Raw genomic sequence first — 20047 nt, 5'->3', positions numbered from 1 at the left:
TTCTTTTCCTGGATTAATCTGATACCTACTCATTACTCCCACTCAACAGCAGGTGTCTGGTCTAAGGCATACAAAAGCATATCTAAGACCTCTCACTGTTGATATAAGAAATTCTTTCATGGCTTTATCTTTTCTGGAATAGTTAAGACTTTTCCTTAGATAAAAAAAATCTATACCTAAGAAGTTGTGAAGCTTCTATAGATTGCCATTAGAAAGAAAATGCTTCAGCATCTTACTAAAGTAAGTTGCTTGCATTAGAGTAAGTAATTACCAGGTATACCACAAGCCATAGGTTTAGATAAACTCAAACCTATAATACTAGGAACAGGAAGTTTGTTAAGTCCATAGAATAGACTTATTAACTAAAATTTCCTTTTATGTCCTTGTAATAGAAAACTTTAGGTTATTCCATGTGAATGGATTAAACCATAGTTTTATTGGCTTTCTTCTTAGTTTCTTATCTTGACAATCCATTACTTGTTTAAACTCACAATGGATTTTAATCACTAGTGTCTCCCAAGTCATAAGAAGGTGAGTTCCTAGAAACTCTCCCACTACGACAAGGCACCGTGAATTATGTCTAAAAAAAAAATAAATGGTATTGATCTCTTCGGTTGTGACAAGACAACAGAGGCAGTGGGATCATCATATGTTATATAAGATGATAGAACACTTTTGGAGTCAAGAAAAATATCTCCTTTATTTGCTACTTGTTTTCAGACTTAGTCATTTTCTTAGAAAAGTAGTATTTGTTTGAACAAACACTTTCTTATCTATTGACAATGGGATGGTCCACCCCTAATCACTTAGAAAAGCTAACAAACCATGGTTAACAGTTCTAGTTTTTCTTAAGATTTTGATTAGGTCATCCGTGAATCTAGTAATGATTTACATTAAGTACCCAACCATTACATCATTCTGAAAATTGTATTACCATAGAAGGATTTAGGAAACGACTAGTAACTAATCATCAATATGCAACTTGAAATTTCTGGGGAGGTAAGTTTGGATATAATTCAAAAAATCAATTTAATGATCTTTGAACTGCATATCTACTAACTATTTCTCCACCCCTATCAGTTCGCAAGATCTTTAACCACTTACCTTAATGGTTGTAACCATTGCTAGAAATTAATGAAATTTTTCAAACATTTCAAATTTCTTTGCTAAAAGGTATAATCTAGAGTTATCGTTTTAAGAATACAACGAAAAACTCATATCCACCCCTGAATGTACATCCATCTGCGAATGAGATGAACTACTTTCAGTGGATATAGGCATATTAACTCTTTGCAGAGATCGATCTTGTCAGATCCACTATGAACAAGATACAAATGCCATAGATTAAAAAAATGTGGTAGTGTCTATGATGACATAGGTTTAGTTACATCAAAGAGTTCTTAGAATACTGCAAGTGGATCCTGGTCACAGAATACCTAACTCATATTCCATACAGTTTTAATCCATTAATAGAAGATGGATATTAAACACTTAAGAAAGTGTAACTGTATTGTATCTGGAATTAGAAATATAAGAAAATTTCTATTTGGATTCTAAAATTAAAGTCAAAGACTTAAATTCAACCAAATATAATGAGTAATTCTTTCTTGGACCACCACTACTAATACAAACTCTAAGTCAGATTTGCCCATACAAGTAGGAGATTTCTAAGATTGAGGATTTATATCAATTGGGAATAGAATTTCAGGATTATAATCATATGCGTCATTTAATTTCTTAAGAGAAAATATAATGACATGAAATGATTTATAGACCATTCATCCAATGATATGTTTTGAAGCTAATTCGAAATGAATAAGCTAAGAGGAATTAGGATAATTTCGTTTATAAATAAGAATCCAACGATGCTTCGATTAGCGAAAGACAAAGTAATCTTATTTATGTAATCTTCTTGTTTCATATTGTAAAAATACTAGTCTAAGGTGTCATCAATTGATGAACAGCTAGATGTTGCATATACAATATTTATCTTTCGAGATCTTACACTATTATGTATGTCTAATGGTGAAAATCCATTAGGGATTTATCTCATTAGAAAAACAAACATGTTAGACCAACAATGAAGATTCGAAATTAAACTACAACTTAATAACAGAAAATAACATGGTTCAATATAAATTCATACACAATTCAGAAATTATAAACATATAGCAAGTAGGAATGACTAGTGAAAATACTAAAACATACAATCCTAAATAATTTCCAAGGTTTTCAACAAACTGATACAGTGTCCCGGTAGGCGAGAGTCAAAGCATAATTTATTGAATAGAGTTGTCAGCTCATCTAAAATAGAAACCATTCTAGCAACCTTTTATTCGATCAAAATAAGAATCCAACGTTGTCCCGGTAGGCGAGAGTCAAGGTTATTCTCATTTTATGAGCTTCCACCATTGTTTCATGTTTTATGAGTTTATCTCTAAGTAGTCACCGTAGGGGAGAGTCTAAATAGAGACGAAAACTCACAAAACACTTATCAAATGAAATCTTACGGTGTTAAATGCGTTCAACGAATAACCATCCATAGGGGGACGAAGTCTAGTGTCTCGAGGTTATATTGAAAACATTTAACTTTTGTAAGACCAACAATGGAGATCGAATATCTTAATAATAATCAAGCTCATTATTTAAAGTGAGTTGTATTTTCTTTGATTCTTTTATTTAATTTATTTATTTTAAATATATATTTATTTAAAATTTCCAATTTAGAATGAAAAATTCTAAATATAAATTTTAATTTAATATTTATAAATTTTACTTAGATGGATATGAAAATAACATGAATTATTTCCATCTTAGTAATAATTTCCAATAAATATTTAGAAAAATATTCAATTTAAGTTGTTACAAAATTAATATAAATTAATTTACAACTCAAATTTAATTTTCTATAAATATATATTGCATTTCGAAAAATTAAAGTATTTAAGAATACAATTTTCGAAAATGCATGTTAAAATAAAAAATTAATCCTGAAAAAATTATTCTAATTTAATGTTGGCCCAAAATTAATTAATAAAATTAATTTACAACAAAAAATATAATTTTCCTATTTAATTAAATATATAAGAAAAATTTCAAATATTTAAGTATGATGATGAAAATCAACTTAAATATTAATTTTCTATTTAATTAAGTACACTAGAAAAAAACTTCAAGCAAAAATATCATCTCTCTAGATTTTCCTTTGACTAATTAATTCAATTTCTAATAATATACTTTAATTCAATTTATTTTAAATTAATCAATAAATGAAAAAAATCATTGATTTAAGTTGATCCAAGAATTAATTAAAATAAATAATTAATTTACAACTTAATCTATTTTTCAAGATAAAATTCGAAATTCTAGCATTTAAGAAATGCAATTTCGAAAATTGATTAATAAAATAAAGAAAAAATATAATTTGAAAATTATTTAAATTTAGTTGAAAAAATAAATTTCAACTAAAAATAATTTTCTATTTAATTAAATGTCATGAAAAAGAAATATTTAAGTATGATGATAAAAATCAACTTAGATATTTAATTTTCAAATTAATTAAATGTATTAAATTCAAGAAATAAATAATTAAGTGTAGAGAAGGCTTAATTATTAATTTCTAGTTTAATACTAGGAAAAATATACTTAAAATAAATTGTACCAAAATTAATTAAATAATTAATTTCACAATTTATAATATTTTCCTATTTAATATTAGAAATAATAAGTAGTCTAGAAATAACTATCTAGAAAATATCTTATTTGACTAAGTATCTTTTCCACAAAATTTGAAAAATATCTAATTTAAGTTGTATTAGAAAAAATCTAGAACTTAAATATTTTTCAAATTTAAATTTAATTAAATATCAAAAATTAAGTTGTAACCACTTAATTTGAAAATATTCCATTTTAAGTTAATATTCGAAAAGATGTTAACTTAAAAAATATCTAAAGAATCTTAATAACCAATGCCTAAAATTCCTCAACTTAATTTTGAAATTTGAAATTCAAAAGATATTCAGATTTAAGTTGGTTAGTTGTAGATAACTAAATATCAACTTAAATAAGAATATTTAATGAAAAATTTAAATTAAGTTCCAAAAAGAATCTAGATGGTTATAATTCTATATTTAATTAAATACAAGAAAATACATATAGTTTAGCTTAGAATAAAAAATTCTTTAAACTATAATTTTCTTAAATTAATTTCAAAATAAATGAAATTAATTATGTTGCTAATCAATTTTATTAGGTTAAACTAGTGTAATTAACCTAGTACAGTTGTTCAAATCAGGCAAATGGGCCTTCACAATTGGGGTAGTTTGTGTGAGGGGGTGCTGGGTTCAGTATGTCGTACCCACTTCTATGGCTCCCAACTCTCACACAAGGCCCAAAAGAGAGGAATTTAACCTTAATAAGAACAACTGTTATTAATTGAATAGGCCCAAAAACTAAATGGGCCTAAATAAATTCTATCAATAACTATGATAATTTATTTTAGCAACATTAACCTATATGCATCTATAATAAAATTAAACACATAGGCTCACACAGGCACACTTTGGATGGGTCCTATCATGTTGCTAGGTCATACACAGATGAAAGAAGATTGTAAATATACCTGTTACAAATTATTATCTTGACCAAGGGAGCCATCAGATCATTAGATCTGGCAAAAGGTAACCATGGCTATTTGCAATCAAGTAATAATAGGTTTTAAAAACTTACATACAAGCTAAAACCACATACTCCTGCAACAAGGTTAGCTGGATAGTTGGAAGTAGGATTTATTTAATTTTAAATAAATAATTTCGAAAAATAAATAATAAAAAAAAAATATTTTAATATTCGAAAAATAAAATAAATTTAAAAAAAAATTTAATTTCGGAAATAAAATTTAAATTTCGAAATTTAAAAAAAATATTTAAAATTAAACCTACTTTTTGAAAAATTAGGTTTCAACCAACCTAAATATCATTTCAAAATTTGCTAACTACTTTTAAAAATTAAATGTTATTTAAAAATAAAAATTAAATAAAAATTAGAAAAGATAAATGAAATATCTTTTCAGATTTTAAATTTAATTTAAATAAATAAAATAACAAAATTTAAAAGTTAGCAAAATATCTTACATCTATTTAAAATTACATGATTATAAATATCTTATTATAAATTTAAATAAGGTCAAAATATCTAAAAAGATTAAATTTAAAAAAAAAATCTTAAAAGATAAGATATAATTAAAAATATCTTAAAAGATAAGATATCTTAAAAATATCTTAAAAGATTTTATAAATATCTTATAAAATCTGACCTTAAATTTAAAAAAAAAATAAGATATAATCAAATTTAAAAATAAGATAGATTTTTAAGCAAGAAGATAGATACTAATTCTATTCAAATTCAAATTACACTAATATCTTGAATTAAATTAAAAAAAATATATTAAATTAATTCAAAAAGATAATTAGAATTGAATTAGGAATAGTAATAGTATAAATACAAAACTATACAAAAAATTGGAAGTTAATTCCATGAAAAAGCATGAAAAATCGAAGAAAAACAAAAAAATTCGAAACTGTACGGACAGATTTGCGATCGCAGGAAAATATCAGCATAGCCCCGATTTTTTCAAATCTTCAAAAAATCATAACTAATTCAAATAAAATCCATATTAAGTTCGATAAAAGGCTAACTTGCTTAATTTTTTCCATACTATCCAATAAAAATAATTCCAGAGATGAAATCGCAATTATTTTTCACGAAAATTTCACAAACATCAATCAATCATCAAATAACACTCAATACAACATGATACCATCCAAAGAACATACAAACAATCGTTTTAAAGTCCAAATTTCTTGCAAGTAAATCAATTACCATGGCTCTGAGGCCAGTTGTTAGAAATTATTTTACCAGGATCTTAGATTTACTCACAAGTATGTTTATTAACATCCTAAATAAGAACTTTCTAAAACGATAAATTAAACACATATAAAGTTTAGGAAACCTTACATTGGGTGCAGCAGAATAATATGACTCCTTCCGTTCAGATATCTAGCCCTTGATTCCTTTCTGTAGCAGAGCATTATCAATATCTGAACCTGGATCTCTTTCTCTGAATCTTTGATGTTGAAACTCCTTTGCTGATGATCTTTCTTCACGATCTTCCTCACTATGATTGAGGTATCACTTGATGTGTGTGGGCACTACTCATACACTAAGGATTTCGAAATTATCAAGAGGGAAGAGAAAGAAGAAGTGGCAGCTAAAGATAGGGAGAGAGAAAGGCTCAGGTTTTTCTCTGAAGGAAAAATAGAAAATTTAAGTGTAATTTTTCTGAAGCCTTCACTATCTATTTATAGCATTCCACTAGGGTTAGGTTTGAATTATTTGGCATTAAAATAATGAAAATATCAGTTTAAATTGCCTACAAAAGTGGCTGGCCATGCTTAGTGGATTTGGGCCTCACTTGTTGCAATTTTGCAATTTTATCTTTTCTGCATCTGATTTTCTCAAAAACGCCAATTTTCTAATTCAACCATTTAAATGCCAATTCTAACTATTTAATAACTATAAATAATTATTAAATAATATTGTCATTTTCATATTTATTAATTGAACCATACAAAGTATCATAATTAACAAATATGCCCCTATAAACTCTTTCTTTACAATTTCGCCCTTACTTAGTGAAAAATTCACAAAAAAGACATAGTCTAATTTGAGAATTATAATTGATTAATCAAAACCAATTACATGAGTCTTACAAGCAATATTATCTCAACTAGTGGGGGGACCATGGGTCTATATAACCGAGCTTCCAATAAGTAGATCAAGAATTTAGCACTAAAGTTCACTAACTTATTAATTCTTCGTTGAATCCACGCATAGAACTTAGAATTGCACTCTCAGTATATAGAATGCTCTATATGTTCCACCATATAGACACATCATTAGTTATCCATTGTTATAATCCTAATGTGATCAATGATCCTCTATATGAATGATCTACACTGTAAAGGGATTAAATTACCGTTACACCCTACAATGTATTTATTCCTTAAAACACTTGACCCCGTATAAATGATATTTCAGCTTATGTGAAATGAGTACTCCACCATTTATGTTCGTTTGGTCAAGCTCGAAGAAGATCATCCTTTTCTTACTATTCGCCAGATAGAAGCTATAGATTCCATGTTTATGATAGCACTCCCACTCAATTGCACTACCGTGTTCCCAAAATGTACGTATCACCCTGACCTAAAAGTAGGCTTAACTAACAAATCAAAGAACACGAATAGCCTCTCGAGATTGAGCCTAATCATATCAGGATTAAGAACATTTGATCTAGGATCAACTAGGCGATATTGACTTGAATAGATATTACGGTAAGTTTAATAAATCTAAGTCAAAGTTCAATATCGGTCCCTTCCGATGCATACTCTATGCATCCAACCTGAGCTTTACTTTAACCAATGCTCTGGAAAGAACATAGCACTTCTCTAAATGCAAGTAAACTCTGTTGTAGATTATCATATCAGTAAAACCCTATGTCTGATAAATCTAGGAAACTTTATTCACATAGTCATGTTTACTTTCCAGTGTGTTGACGGCACAATAAACAGGATCAAGTATGTGAAAAGGGTTTCAGATGAATCTATACATTATCTACATATAATCATGAAATAAATCATGTGAACCATGCAACATTAAATGTTATTTCTGATCTATATTAATAAGTAAATCTGATTATATTGAAATGAGTTTTATTTAGGGCATAAAACCCAACAATGTAATGCCTTTTCTTTTTGCATTTCACTTGAAGTGACTTTTGTTGATGTAGACAATTTATATTTGTAGTGATTTGCAAGATCACATGAGTGTGTGCATATATACATTCATCAAAAAACCAATGCAACCCGTGGATAGGGCTGATTGTGGGTTTAGGAAATGTATTACTTATTTTCCTTCCTTTGTTATTGTACTATATAAGTAGGACCACTAATTTTTATTTGTCATTTGTCATCTTTCATTTTCAAGTGGTGTGGAGGAGAGCTTTGTGTGGTGAAAGGCTAAGAAGTTTCTCTTGTTGGTAAGTATTTCTAGTCTTTCCTTCACTATTTAGAATATTATTTTATTCTTGGTGTTCTTGGTATTTTTGGTGTTCATGGAATAATGTATTATTCATAATCTTAGGTGTGTAGTGTTTGTATGCTTTGATTCGAATTTGTAACAAATAGTAGAGTTTTTGTGTTTTGAACTTATCCATGGCTTGCATAGTATGACCATAGAATTTTCGTATAGAAGTAACAAGAATTTTTTGATAAGCATAGTGGGTGTGGTATGACCGTAGAATTTTGTATGAGCTTGATGCATAATACGTCCACTAAAATTTTAATGCAAGCATGATGCGTAGCATGGATGTAATATTTTTATATGATGCGTAGTATGATTGTTAGATATCACAGGATATATATATTTTGAATTTTCATAGATCATTAAATTTTATCTAGTGTTTGTGACCATACTCTTGTTGAGTGGTGAGATGGGATCTTGGGAAAGTGTGACTTCACCATTAATGATTGGGGTCCCTTCTTCTACAGAAGGAGGTGCTCATTCAATGTTGGATAGTGATGAAGATATCCCTAATGCTCAACCATTACCTCAAGTCACTTTGATTGACAGTGATGATGAGGGGGAAGTTTTTGATGAGAATGTATGTAAGATTGATGGAGAGCCTCGAGCTCTTGAGTATGCGATAATGGTACATGATTATGAGGGTGACAAGAATGAAAATGTCGGGCAGTCCATTCACTTTTTGAGGGACAACCCGAGGTCTAGTATGACTAAGGGTGATATCCTACGCATGCGACATCAATATGAGATTCATTGTTCTATACAAATGCGACTTCCAAGTATCGCTGAGCGTCCTGATTGGGATAGTGGCGATTGGGTTTGTATGTATGAACTTCCTTTTAGGATTGGCTTTCGATTCCCTTTCCCTCCATTTGTACAAGAAGTGTTGGACTATTATGGGGTAGCTCCTAGCCAACTCATGCCAAATGCTTGGAGGTTATTGTTGGGTATAGAAGTCATAGTTAGAGTAAAGGGGAAGAGGGTTGACCTTGTAGATTTCAAGTCAAGTTATTATCTTAAACAACACGATACAGATAAAGGTCGATTTCTATTCACTCTTAGAGCGAACAAAAAAGCTTGGGTAACGGAGTTGGTTCCTAGCAACAAGAGGGGTTGGAGGAGGAAATATTGTTTTGTCAAAGGTGACCTGTTTGGAACGAGTGATTATGTGGTTCCTACTTCATGGAGAACCTTAAGTGAGTGAGGAGTGTTGGTTTCTTTGTCATTTTTTATTTGATACTTGATTTGTCTATGAATACTAATTACTTCTCTTTGTCATTGTAGGTAAGGGGCTCACTCGATGTCCTCGTAGGGTGTGTTGGTCTGAAGCTCGAGTTAACGACTTGCTCTCTATTCCTTCCGATCAAAGAGCCCATAACAAGCTTCTTATTTTGGATAAATCTTGTGTTGGAAATTTGTGGAGAGGTGCGCAACGTCAAGAAGGTAGTATTTTTTCACTCAACGTTGTCAAGCGCGCCCCCATCTTTTTGTTGACCCGAGCTTTAGAGAAGGTTAGTGGTCCCTTCTCTTTGATTCGTCATTTAACGGAAGAAGAATGTTTTCTTGCAGACCGTTATTATAAGAGGATGACTTTCAAGGTTTGTGGAGCGGATGATGCTGTTGCTAGGGGTAAGACTAATTTACTTGGAAAGAGGTCTAAGAAGACCACAAGTCATGTTGTGAAATCTCGAGTTCCTGCTAAGGAAAATGGAGGAGGTAGCTCTCAGTTGCCAGCTGATGGTGTGGTTGCGGCTTCACCACTGAGGGGTGACAACGAGTTGTCTATTGAGGAGAGTATGATCAACCTGTCCATCTCTTCCAACATTTCGGCCTACTCTGACCCTGCTTCTATCGAAGGTCATGTTGAGGCTCTTCTCCATCCGAGAGATGAAGAGCGTTTGAGGGGCATCGGAGTTGCGGGGTGAGCGAATTACGGTGTTTCTACGATTTACCAAGTAAGTTTGGAAAGAATTTGTATGTACGCATATGTAGTTATTTTTGTGTGTTACTCGTGGTAATTCAACTTGTTTTTTGTAGGCTATTCAAGCAGTCCTCTACTTGAGGCGTGACACAATTTCGCTTGATCAAAAGAACAGAGCTTTGAACAAGGAGCATTCTAGACTTAGAAAGGAAGTGGAGAACTTGAAACTGGAAGGAGAGACTACCAAATCATCATATGACAAGCTAAAACAGGATTATTCCTCGTTGAATACTGAGTTGGAGTGCCAAACTCAAGGAGGAGGAGGCTAAGTATCGCATTGTACCAGGAGGTTGATGATATTTCACTCAAGACTGCCATCAAGACAAGGGGGGAGTTGATGATACAGTATAAGAAAGGGCTCCATCGTGGATGGGACGTCGATGGTGCTATTGCACTTCATGAAGAATATTTGGCTCTTGAGCAAGAGAATGAGATGGATGTTGACGCTCATATCTCTGTGTTTGATGAGCGCGTTGATGCTCATACCTCCGTCCCTAGTATGGGTGTCGACGCTCATACTTCTGTTTCTGGCGGGAGTGGCATTGACGATGTGATGTTCTCCATTGCTGAAGATGGTACCATTGCTCCATAGTGGGTCTTTTAAGTTCTCCCTTTTGTTTACAAGTGACAATTGATTTAAACTTTAGGTCTCTTTTGTTTAAAGCATGAACATCGCCATTGTGGCATTAAGTATGTATGCTTAACGATCCTTTTGATGTGCGGACATCCTCTTAATGATGACCCTTTTGAATTTTATGACGCTTTGATGTATGGACGTTACTTTTGCGGTGGTGTGACTTATTATCTTAATTTGGTATTAATATTCTTCATTTTTCATTTTGTTGATGTTTTATGTTATTCGGTTGATGTAAATTTTGCATTGATCCATGTACTATATCCCCTAGTCTAAGTCTTAGTGAGGGTCACTAAAACTTAGACTTTGGAACAGCTTAACTGAGTACATCGAACTTGGCTGACCGTTGCTATGCAATTCTGAAGACTTGCATAGGTGGGTTACGATTGAACGCAATTCTAAAGACTTGAGTTTATAGATGAATAGGTGGGTTGGTCGCAGCGCTTATCGCTTAATTTGTGAGTGAATACTTGGGTTGAGTGTAACTCCTATCACTTACTTTATAAGTGAATAGTTGGGTTGAGCGTGGCTCATATCACTTATTTTATAAGTGATTAGTTGGGTTGAGCGTAGCTCCTATTACTTACTTTGTAAGTGAATAGTTGGGTTGAGCGTAGCTCATGTCACTTATTTTATAAGTGAAAAGTTGGGTTGAGCGTAGCTCCTATTACTTACTTTGTAAGTGAATAGTTGGGTTGAGCGTAGCTCATGTCACTTATTTTATAAGTGAATATTTGGGATGAGCGTAGCTCATATCACTTATTTTATAAGTGAAAAGTTGGATTGAGCGTAACTCTTATCACTTATTTTATAAGTGAAAAGTTGGGTTGAGCGTAGCTCCTGTTACTTACTTTGTAAGTCAATAGTTGGGTTGAGCGTAGCTCATGTCACTTATTTTATAAGTGAAAAGTTAGGTTGAGCGTAGCTCCTATTACTTACTTTGTAAGTGAATAGTTGGGTTGAGCGTAGCTCATGTCACTTATTTTATAAGTGAATATTTGGGATGAGCGTAGCTCATATCACTTATTTTATAAGTGAAAAGTTAGGTTGAGCGTAGCTCTTATCACTTATTTTATAAGTGAAAAGTTGGGTTGAGCGTAGCTCCTATTACTTACTTTGTAAGTGAATAGTTGGGTTGAGCGTAGCTCATGTCACTTATTTTATAAGTGAATATTTGAGACGAGCGTAGCTCATATCACTTATTTTATAAGTGAAAAGTTGGGTTGAGCGTAGCTCATATCACTTATTTTATAAATGAATATTTGGGTTGAGCGTAGCTCCTATTACTTACTTTGTAAGTGAATAGTTTGATTGAGCGTAGCTCATATCACTTATTTTATAAATGAATATTTGGGTTGAGCGTAGCTCATATCACTTATTGTACAAGTGAAAAGTTGGGTTGAGCGTAGCTCCTATTACTTACTTTGTAAGTGAATAGTTGGGTTGAGCGTAGCTCATGTCACTTATTTTATAAGTGAATATTTGGGACGAGCGTAGCTCATCTCACTTATTTTATAAGTGAAAAGTTGGGTTGAGCGTAGCTCTTATCATTTATTTTATAAGTGAAAATTTGGGTTGAGCGTAGCTCCTATTACTTACTTTGTAAGTGAATAGTTGGGTTGAGCGTAGCTCATGTCACTTATTTTATAAGTGAAAATTTGGGTTGAGCGTAGCTCATATCACTTATTTTATAAATGAATATTTGGGTTGAGCATAGCTCCTATTACTTACTTTGTAAGTGAATAGTTGGGTTGAGCGTAGCTCATGTCACTTATTTTATAAGTGAAAAGTTGGGTTGAGCGTAGCTCATATCACTTATTTTATAAATGACTATTTGGGTTGAGCGTAGCTCCTATTACTTACTTTGTAAGTGAATAGTTTGATTGAGCGTAGCTCATATAACTTATTTTATAAATGAATATTTGGGTTGAGCGTAGCTCATATCACTTATTGTACAAGTGAAAAGTTGGGTTGAGCGTAGCTCCTATTACTTACTTTGTAAGTGAATAGTTGGGTTGAGCGTAGCTTATGTCACTTATTTTATAAATGAATATTTGGGTTGAGCGTAGCTCATATCACTTATTTTATAAATGAATATTTGGGTTGAGCGTAGCTCCTATTACTTACTTTGTAAGTGAATATTGTGGTTGAGCGTGGCTCACTTGTTATTACTTTTACTTTACGTTTTTGAGCTCCAAAATATAACAAACACTTAAAATAATTGACACAGGTATTTACGTGGAAACCCTTTCGGGAAAAAACCACGGGCGGAGCATGCGAAAATCCACTATGTAAAATGACAGTGTACAAGGGGGGCATTGTTTTTCCATACATGTGATTAGAAATGGTATTTCTTAAGGTGTATGGCATTCCAGCTATTTCCTTTGTTTCTTCCATCTGCTGCTCGGAGTTTGTATGCTCCTTGGCCAACTATCTTTGTAATTTGGTAAGGCCCCTCCCAATTGGGTCCTAACTTGCCTGCTCCTTCTTCCTTCGTGTTTTGGAACACTCGTCGTAGTACCCATTCTCCTTCCTTGAATTGTCGGACCCTAATGTTCTTATTGAAATGTTGGGCCACCTTTTGCTGGTATGCTGCTATTCTGATAAGTGCTTGTTCTCTCTTTTCGTCTAACAAATCAAGTTCTGTGTTCATGGTCTGTTGATTTAGATCATCCGTGGAGTGTTCATATCTGATGGTTGGTATTTCGATTTCTGCTGGGATGACCGCTTCAGTTCCATATGTCAATGCAAATGGGGTCTCTCTAGTCGAGGTCTTTGCTGTTGTCCGGTAAGACCACAGTACCCCTGGTAATTCATCTGCCCATCTCCCTTTGGCTTTCTCTAGACGTTTCTTGAGTGTGTTGACTATTGTCTTGTTGGTTGATTCTGCTTGTCCGTTTGCTTGAGGGTATCGTGGTGTTGAGAATGATAATTGTATCCCCCATTCTGCACAAAAGCTTTGGAAGTCTTGGCTTATGAACAGTGAACCGTTGTCCGTAACTATCTCCTTTGGAATTCCGAACCTGCATATTATATTTTTCCAGATAAAGTTTTTTACCTCTCGATCTCTAACTTGAGCGAAGGCTTCAGCTTCTACCCATTTGGTGAAGTAGTCAGTTAAGGCTAGCATGAATACCCTCTGCCTTGGAGCAGTTGGCATCTTGCCTACAATGTGATCCCCCATCTCATAAATGGCCATGGTGTAAGTGAAGAGTGGAGCTTCTCTGGAGGTAAATGAGATATTTGAGCAAACCTTTGACACTTGTCGCATTGTTGAACAAAATTATAGGAGTCCGCTCGCATGGTTGGCCAATAGTAGCCTATTGTTAGAGCTTTGTTGCATAAACTCTGATGACCTGAGTGGTTTCTGCATGCACCTTGATGTAGCTCTTGGAGAATGTAATTGGATTCAGCTGGTAATAGACATCTGAGTAATGGCCCTGAGAATGATCTTCTATAGAGTTTCCTATTGTATAGTGTAAATCTGGCCGCTTTAGCTCTTAGTTTTCTTGACTCGTTCTTGTCATGCGGTAAGGTTCCATCCTCTAGGTACTGCATTATTGGCTTCATCCAGTTGTCTTGTTCATTCAGACTTTTTACATCTTCGTTGGGTTTCCATGTCGCTGGCCATTGCATTATCACCACAGGAATGGTGACTCCATCTTTGATTTGAATGGATGAGCCGAGATTAGCAAGAGCGTCGGCGTGGTTGTTCTCTAGTCTCGGCACTTGGTTAATGGTGAATTTTGTGAATCTTGAAATCTGATCTTGAACAATCTGGAGATAGGATGCCATTTTTGAATCTTTGGCCTGGTATGACCCGTTGAGTTGGTTTACGATAAGTTGAGAATCTGACATGACTTCAATGGTTTTGGCATTCAACTCAATGGATAGATCTAGCCCAGCGATCAACGCCTCGTATTCAGCCTCATTGATGGTAAGTTTGAAGTCACATCTGATCGCCTGCTGGATAACATCTCCTTGAGGGGAGGTAAGGACGATTCCTAGGCCACTCCCCTTACTATTGCTTGATCCATCTACTGCTACCATCCATGTCGAGTTGGTTTGCTCGTTTAAGCATAATAATTCCTTTTCTGCTTGTACCTGTCCAACACAAGAAAAGTCAGCGATAAAATCTGCCAATACCTGTGACTTGATGGTTGTCCTCGGTTGATATGTTATGTCGTATTCACTGAGCTCAACAGCCCATTTGGTCATGCGTCCACAAAGTTCTGGTTTGTGTAGAATGCTACGGAGTGGGTATTGGGTTAGCACCACTATAGGATGACACTGGAAATAGGGCCTGAGCTTGCATCCTGCTGTGACAAGCGCTAAGGCCAATTTTTCCAATTTAGTGTATCTTGTTTCAGCATCTAGCAATGTCTTCGAAACATAGTAAATCGGTTGTTGCTTTCCTTCATCTCCTCGAACTAGTGCAGCGCTGACCGCTGCTACTGAAACTGCCAGATACATGAACAACGTTTCTCCATCCTTAGGCTTTGCTAGGAGTGGAGGGGAGCTGAGATAGCTCTTGAGTTGTCTTAGCGCTTCTTCGCATTCCTCCGCCCACACAAAGTCTTTGGTCTTTTTAAGAGTTGAAAAGAATAAGTGGCAGCGGTCGGATGACTTTGAAATGAAACGGCTGAGTGCTGCTAAAGATTTGACAAGCATGTCGTCAATGTAAACTTCCATCCTCTTTCCAAGCATGTCGGCAAACATTCGATTTACCAGCCTTTGGTACGTGGCCCCTGCATTCTTTAGTCCGAACGGCATGACTTTGTAGCAAAAAGTCCCTCGCTCAGTTATGAATGATGTTTTTTCTTGATCATTGGGATGAATTAAGATTTGGTTATAACCAGAGAAGGCATCCATGAAACTCAAAAATTCATGTCCGGCTGTTGCGTCTACCATCATGTCAATGTGAGGAAGTGGAAACGAATCCTTCGGACATGCCTTGTTGAGATCAGTAAAGTCGATACATACCCTGCATTTTCCATTCTTCTTCTTCACAACTACTACGTTTGCTAACCAGTTAGGATAATCAACCTCTCTGACTGATCCCACGTCGATTAGTTTTTGTATCTCTTCATTTATCACCTTGTTGCGATCGGGTGCAAATTTACGTCTTTTTTGCCTGACCGGTGGGTAATCAGGGTCAACCTGCAACTTGTGAACAATAATGTTAGAATCAATACCTGTCATGTCCTCATGGGACCATGCAAAGCAGTGATGGCGTTTGATTAAGAATTCGATCAGCCTGGCTCGAAACTCAGGTGTAAGCTTTGTTCCAATCTGGACTTTATGGTCTGGGAACTCCTTGCTAATGCACACATCATCTAGGTCTTCCATACTAGGTTCATCCGGTGCAAAGGTCGGACTAGACTGCTGTAGTTGCTATAATGTTGTCGATTTCTCTTTTAGCGAGTTTTGATAACAATCTCGAGCAGTTTTTTGGGCTCCCCATATTTCTTTCACTCCCCACTTGGTTGGGAACCTGATCACTTGGTGGTATGTGGATGGCACAGCTTTCATGGAATGGATCCACGGTCGGCCTAAGATTGCATTATAAGCTGATGGAGAGTCAACTACAATGAACTTCGTCTGTAGGTTGACTCCTTCCGCATAAACGTGGAGTGTGACCTCGCTGACTGAGTGTATCTGCTCTCCACTGAACCCAACCAATACTGTGGATTTGCGGATGATGGTGGCCTCGTCGATCCCCATCTCCCTAAGAGCATTCAAAAATAAGATGTTAGCAGAGCTACCGTTATCGATCAGTATACGTTTAGTAAAACAATTCGAAATGAATAAAGAAATGACTAAAGCATCATGGTGAGGATTGAGCAAATCTGAAGCTTCGTCGTCCACGAAGCTGATGATCTGGCCGTTATAGACTACTGGTTGTTTCTTTGGTCTACCCTCTGTCCCGACTATTTCACGTGCATGCCTCTTAGCGGCTGAGTATGTTACACCGCTGACCTTTGACCCTCCGGAGATGACATTACATGTCCGGGTGTGCTGAGGTGGTTCTGGTGGTGTTGTTGGCCTCTTGTCTGCTTCCGTCACGGTCATCTTCCCCTTGTTTGATAAAAAATATCGCAATTGACCTTTGCGCAAGAGTCCAGCCACTTCATATCTTAATGCTATGCATTCTGGAGTGGTATGTCCGTGGTCATTATGAAATTCACACCACTTTGTCGTGTCGCGCATTGCTGCTGGTTTTTTAATCTTTTCAGGCCACTTGACTTGGTTTCCCATTCCTTTCATTATTGCAACTATTTCGACAGGGCTAATGTTCAGGTTGTATTCAGGAATCGGTCCCTTGTCTGATTCCCTCATCCGTCGAGGTAGTGTTGTCTTTGCAATGTAATCTCTTGGTCTGTGTGATTGGGTGGAGTTCTCGCTATCTCTGTATGACCGTGATCTGTTGGTTGGATAAAGTTCTGAATAATGGTAGGACTGCCGTCGCTCTACCCTCTTCGGTACTCTACTGTCGTGAGAGTAAGAGTAGGATGTTGTCGATTGTCTATTGGATTCGTCTTCCTCCCACTTGATCTGCGCCCAAGCTTTGGCAAGCACATCCTCCATTATCCTACATGGATATTTTGTGAGTTCTTTGTAAAGGTCAGATTCTACCTGCAGGCCTTTACGGAAGGCGGTAATGGTTGTGTCCACGTTGCATGCTGTGATGGAAACTTTTTTAGCATTGAATCTTGCCACATAGTCTCGTAAGGATTCACCTCTCCTTTTTTTGATGCGGTATAGGTCATCTGAGAGTTTCTCCAATTTCCTGCTGCTCGCAAATTGTTCTACAAAATCATCCGTTAACTGAGCAAAAGAAGAAATCGAATTATTGGGTAAATTCGTGTACCATTGGAGGGCTGGGCCAGCCAAGCTAGACCCAAACCCCTTACACATGCATGCCTCGCGCAACTCGCGAGGGATGGTGGCAGTGAACATCCTTTGTTTATAACTGGCTATATGATCGTTTGGATCGCTTGTTCCGTCGTACATCCTCATTAATGGGAACACAAACTTCTTCGGCATCTCGACCAATGCAATGGTGTCAACAAAAGGTGAGTCAGCAAAACTGCTAGGCAAACTTTTCTTTATTGGTGTTGGAACCCCTGGGATACGTTGGATCATTGCTTCCATCCCTTCGAACCTCCGAGCGATCGCTCGTTCAATCAAATCCTCCTGAGTTAGAGTATGAATGGTGGTATGACCTGCATCAACAGAAGATGGATTCAGGTTAGAGTTTAGCATAGCCTGTGTGGCAGTTACCTGTGATGGTGGGAGTCCTTCAAGAGGAGACGTTTTTGGAGGATCAGATGTTGTAGTGCCAACCCCCAAATTACTAGTCGATGGGGGGCTGACTATAGGCAGGCCAGTTGCAGGAAGGCTGACCGTAGGTAGGCCAGTTGCAGGAAGGCTGACCGTAGGCAGGCCAGTTGCAGGAAGGCTGACCGTAGGCAGTCCAGTTGCAGGAAGGCTGGCCGTAGGCAGGTCGGAGGCCACATTGTTGGTCGTTAGACCTCCAGTGTTTGTCCCATCTGTTTGAATATCAGTATGTTCAGATTGTTGAGGTTGAGAACCTCCTACGACAGAATGACTTCCTAATGTTGGAGTTGATGCCCCTCCGAGTGTTTGTTGATCAGAGACTTGGGTCTCTGTTCTTATAGGAGTTGAGTCTAGCGATGCCATTGGTGCAATTGGAACTCGGAACCGACTTTGAGCAACACTGGGAGTCGTCATGGTAGCCTTCAGTGACTCCATTTGTGATTTTATTGTGGCATTTTCACTCCTAAATGCTGCGTTCTCCTCCTTAAAGGTTGCATTTTCTCGCTTCAGAACTCCAGTTCGCTTAGCCATCTCGCGCATCTGGGCCATTATTGTGGCAAGCTATTCATTGACATTGGGTTGTTCCTGGGCAACAAACTCTCCTTCTTCTGCCATTTGAAGTGTGGTAATGATAGATCGCCTTGCTCACAGTCAGTTTGTCAGGGCCCCACGGTGGGCGCCAAATTGTAGATGCTAAAATCTACAATGATCGGAATGAGCGTTTGTAGGCACCGACAACCTGCGGAACAAAGACAAAGGATGACCGTGAAACCTTGGGACACCGGGGTGGTGCCGGCCGAAGGCACTCCGACGGTCAAGTCAGTAAATTTATAGTGCGAAGTAGAAAAGAAAACAAGAAATGTAAATAAATACTTCCTGTGTTTATGGTTATGTGGTGATCCACGGTCAAACCTCGCTCACCGGAATGAGAAAGAGTACGTCAAATCGTAGAGAAATGATAAGTTTAGTAGTAAAACTATAGAGAGAGAGAGAGAGAGAGAGAGAGAGAGAGAGAGAGAGAGAGAGAGAGAGAGAGAGAGAGAGAGAGAGAGAGAGAGAGAGAGAGAGAGAGAGAGAGAGAGAGAGAGAGAGAGAGAGAGTGAATATTCGTCTATGCTTCCTTCCTTTTTCAGTCCCAGTGTGGGCCTATTTATTATCTTAGGAAAACGGCTACCTCTTGAAACGTGGTCCGTCCCTAGAGAAACGGTCTTGCCCCACTTCTCCAGGGATGAGCGTCATCTTTTTGGTTCGTTCCTCGATCAGCGTCCTCCCCTTAGTGTATCACTTAGAGGGTTGATATTCTTGCTCTGCTATGCTAGGGAAGATCGCTATTTTCGTGGGTTAGTTGGGAAACTTAACGTTCTTCTTCCCCCACGCGTCAACCCTAACATTACACTTTAGAATCAAGCTTTATCGTGGATTGGACATTCGAATATGGGTATGACCCAAAAGGCATGGATTGGGCGTGGCCCATGTGAGCCATTGGGCTTACGGGTTCCGTGTTTCTGACTTATAAGTGGGCTTCGTAAGTACTTCGATCGTTGGGCCTTTTTCGTTAGGCTTAGAGCAATTTTTGGCCACTACAGATAATATATTAAAAATAACAATATATAATATATTATATATAGTTTGGAACTTGACTTTTGTGTTTTAGATTTGAAATTAATGCATTTTTTATTTTATTTTAATCTAACGAATATAGATTAGGGCTTTTTTTTCAGTTTTAACTAAAAAAATAACAATATTACAAAAATACTTCCAGCTGGCCAAATAAACAAATATACAGCCCAAATAAAAAAATTTACACAAATACCACTTACACACACCTTCAACCCAGGATCCATGCAACCTGGGTAACTATCGCGCAACTATCACGCAACCACGCAGCAACCTAATGCAACTGAAACGAAAATTCAACTAGAAAGAGAACCACCATTAATTTCGACGACTTC

General features: G+C 36.0%; 2 protein-coding genes across 2 annotated transcripts; one reads left to right on the top strand and one right to left on the bottom strand.

Annotated features, from left to right (window-relative positions):
* Window positions 1-8900: 8900 nt before the first annotated feature.
* Window positions 8901-10915, top strand: LOC133038571 (uncharacterized). The gene is made up of 3 exons (XM_061116725.1): window positions 8901-9335; window positions 9424-10094; window positions 10177-10915. Exons 1-2 carry the CDS (start codon window positions 8906-8908, stop codon window positions 10062-10064), a joined length of 1071 nt encoding a protein of 356 aa, XP_060972708.1. The 5' UTR covers window positions 8901-8905; the 3' UTR covers window positions 10065-10094; window positions 10177-10915.
* A 3004-nt stretch (window positions 10916-13919) lies between these two features.
* LOC133038292 (uncharacterized) lies at window positions 13920-16103 on the bottom strand. The gene has a single exon (XM_061116392.1). The coding sequence runs from the start codon at window positions 16101-16103 to the stop codon at window positions 13920-13922; it is 2184 nt and encodes a 727-aa protein (XP_060972375.1).
* Between the last annotated feature and the right edge of the window lie 3944 nt (window positions 16104-20047).

Source organism: Cannabis sativa, chromosome 5, assembly GCF_029168945.1.
Source record: "Cannabis sativa cultivar Pink pepper isolate KNU-18-1 chromosome 5, ASM2916894v1, whole genome shotgun sequence".
NCBI classification, from domain to species: domain Eukaryota; kingdom Viridiplantae; phylum Streptophyta; class Magnoliopsida; order Rosales; family Cannabaceae; genus Cannabis; species Cannabis sativa.
Note: the sequence above shows the minus strand (reverse complement) of the source record. Positions and strands in the feature narration are given on the sequence as shown.

Bases quoted from the DNA above. Each gene is read 5' to 3' on its own strand.
- LOC133038571 (XM_061116725.1), top strand. From the start codon at position 8,906: ATGCGACTTCCAAGTATCGCTGAGCGTCCTGATTGGGATAGTGGCGAT. The intron at 9,336-9,423 runs GTGAGTGAGGAG...TTGTCATTGTAG, and splicing joins TACTTCATGGAGAACCTTAA to GTAAGGGGCTCACTCGATGT.
- LOC133038292 (XM_061116392.1), bottom strand. From the start codon at position 16,103: ATGGAAGACCTAGATGATGTGTGCATTAGCAAGGAGTTCCCAGACCAT.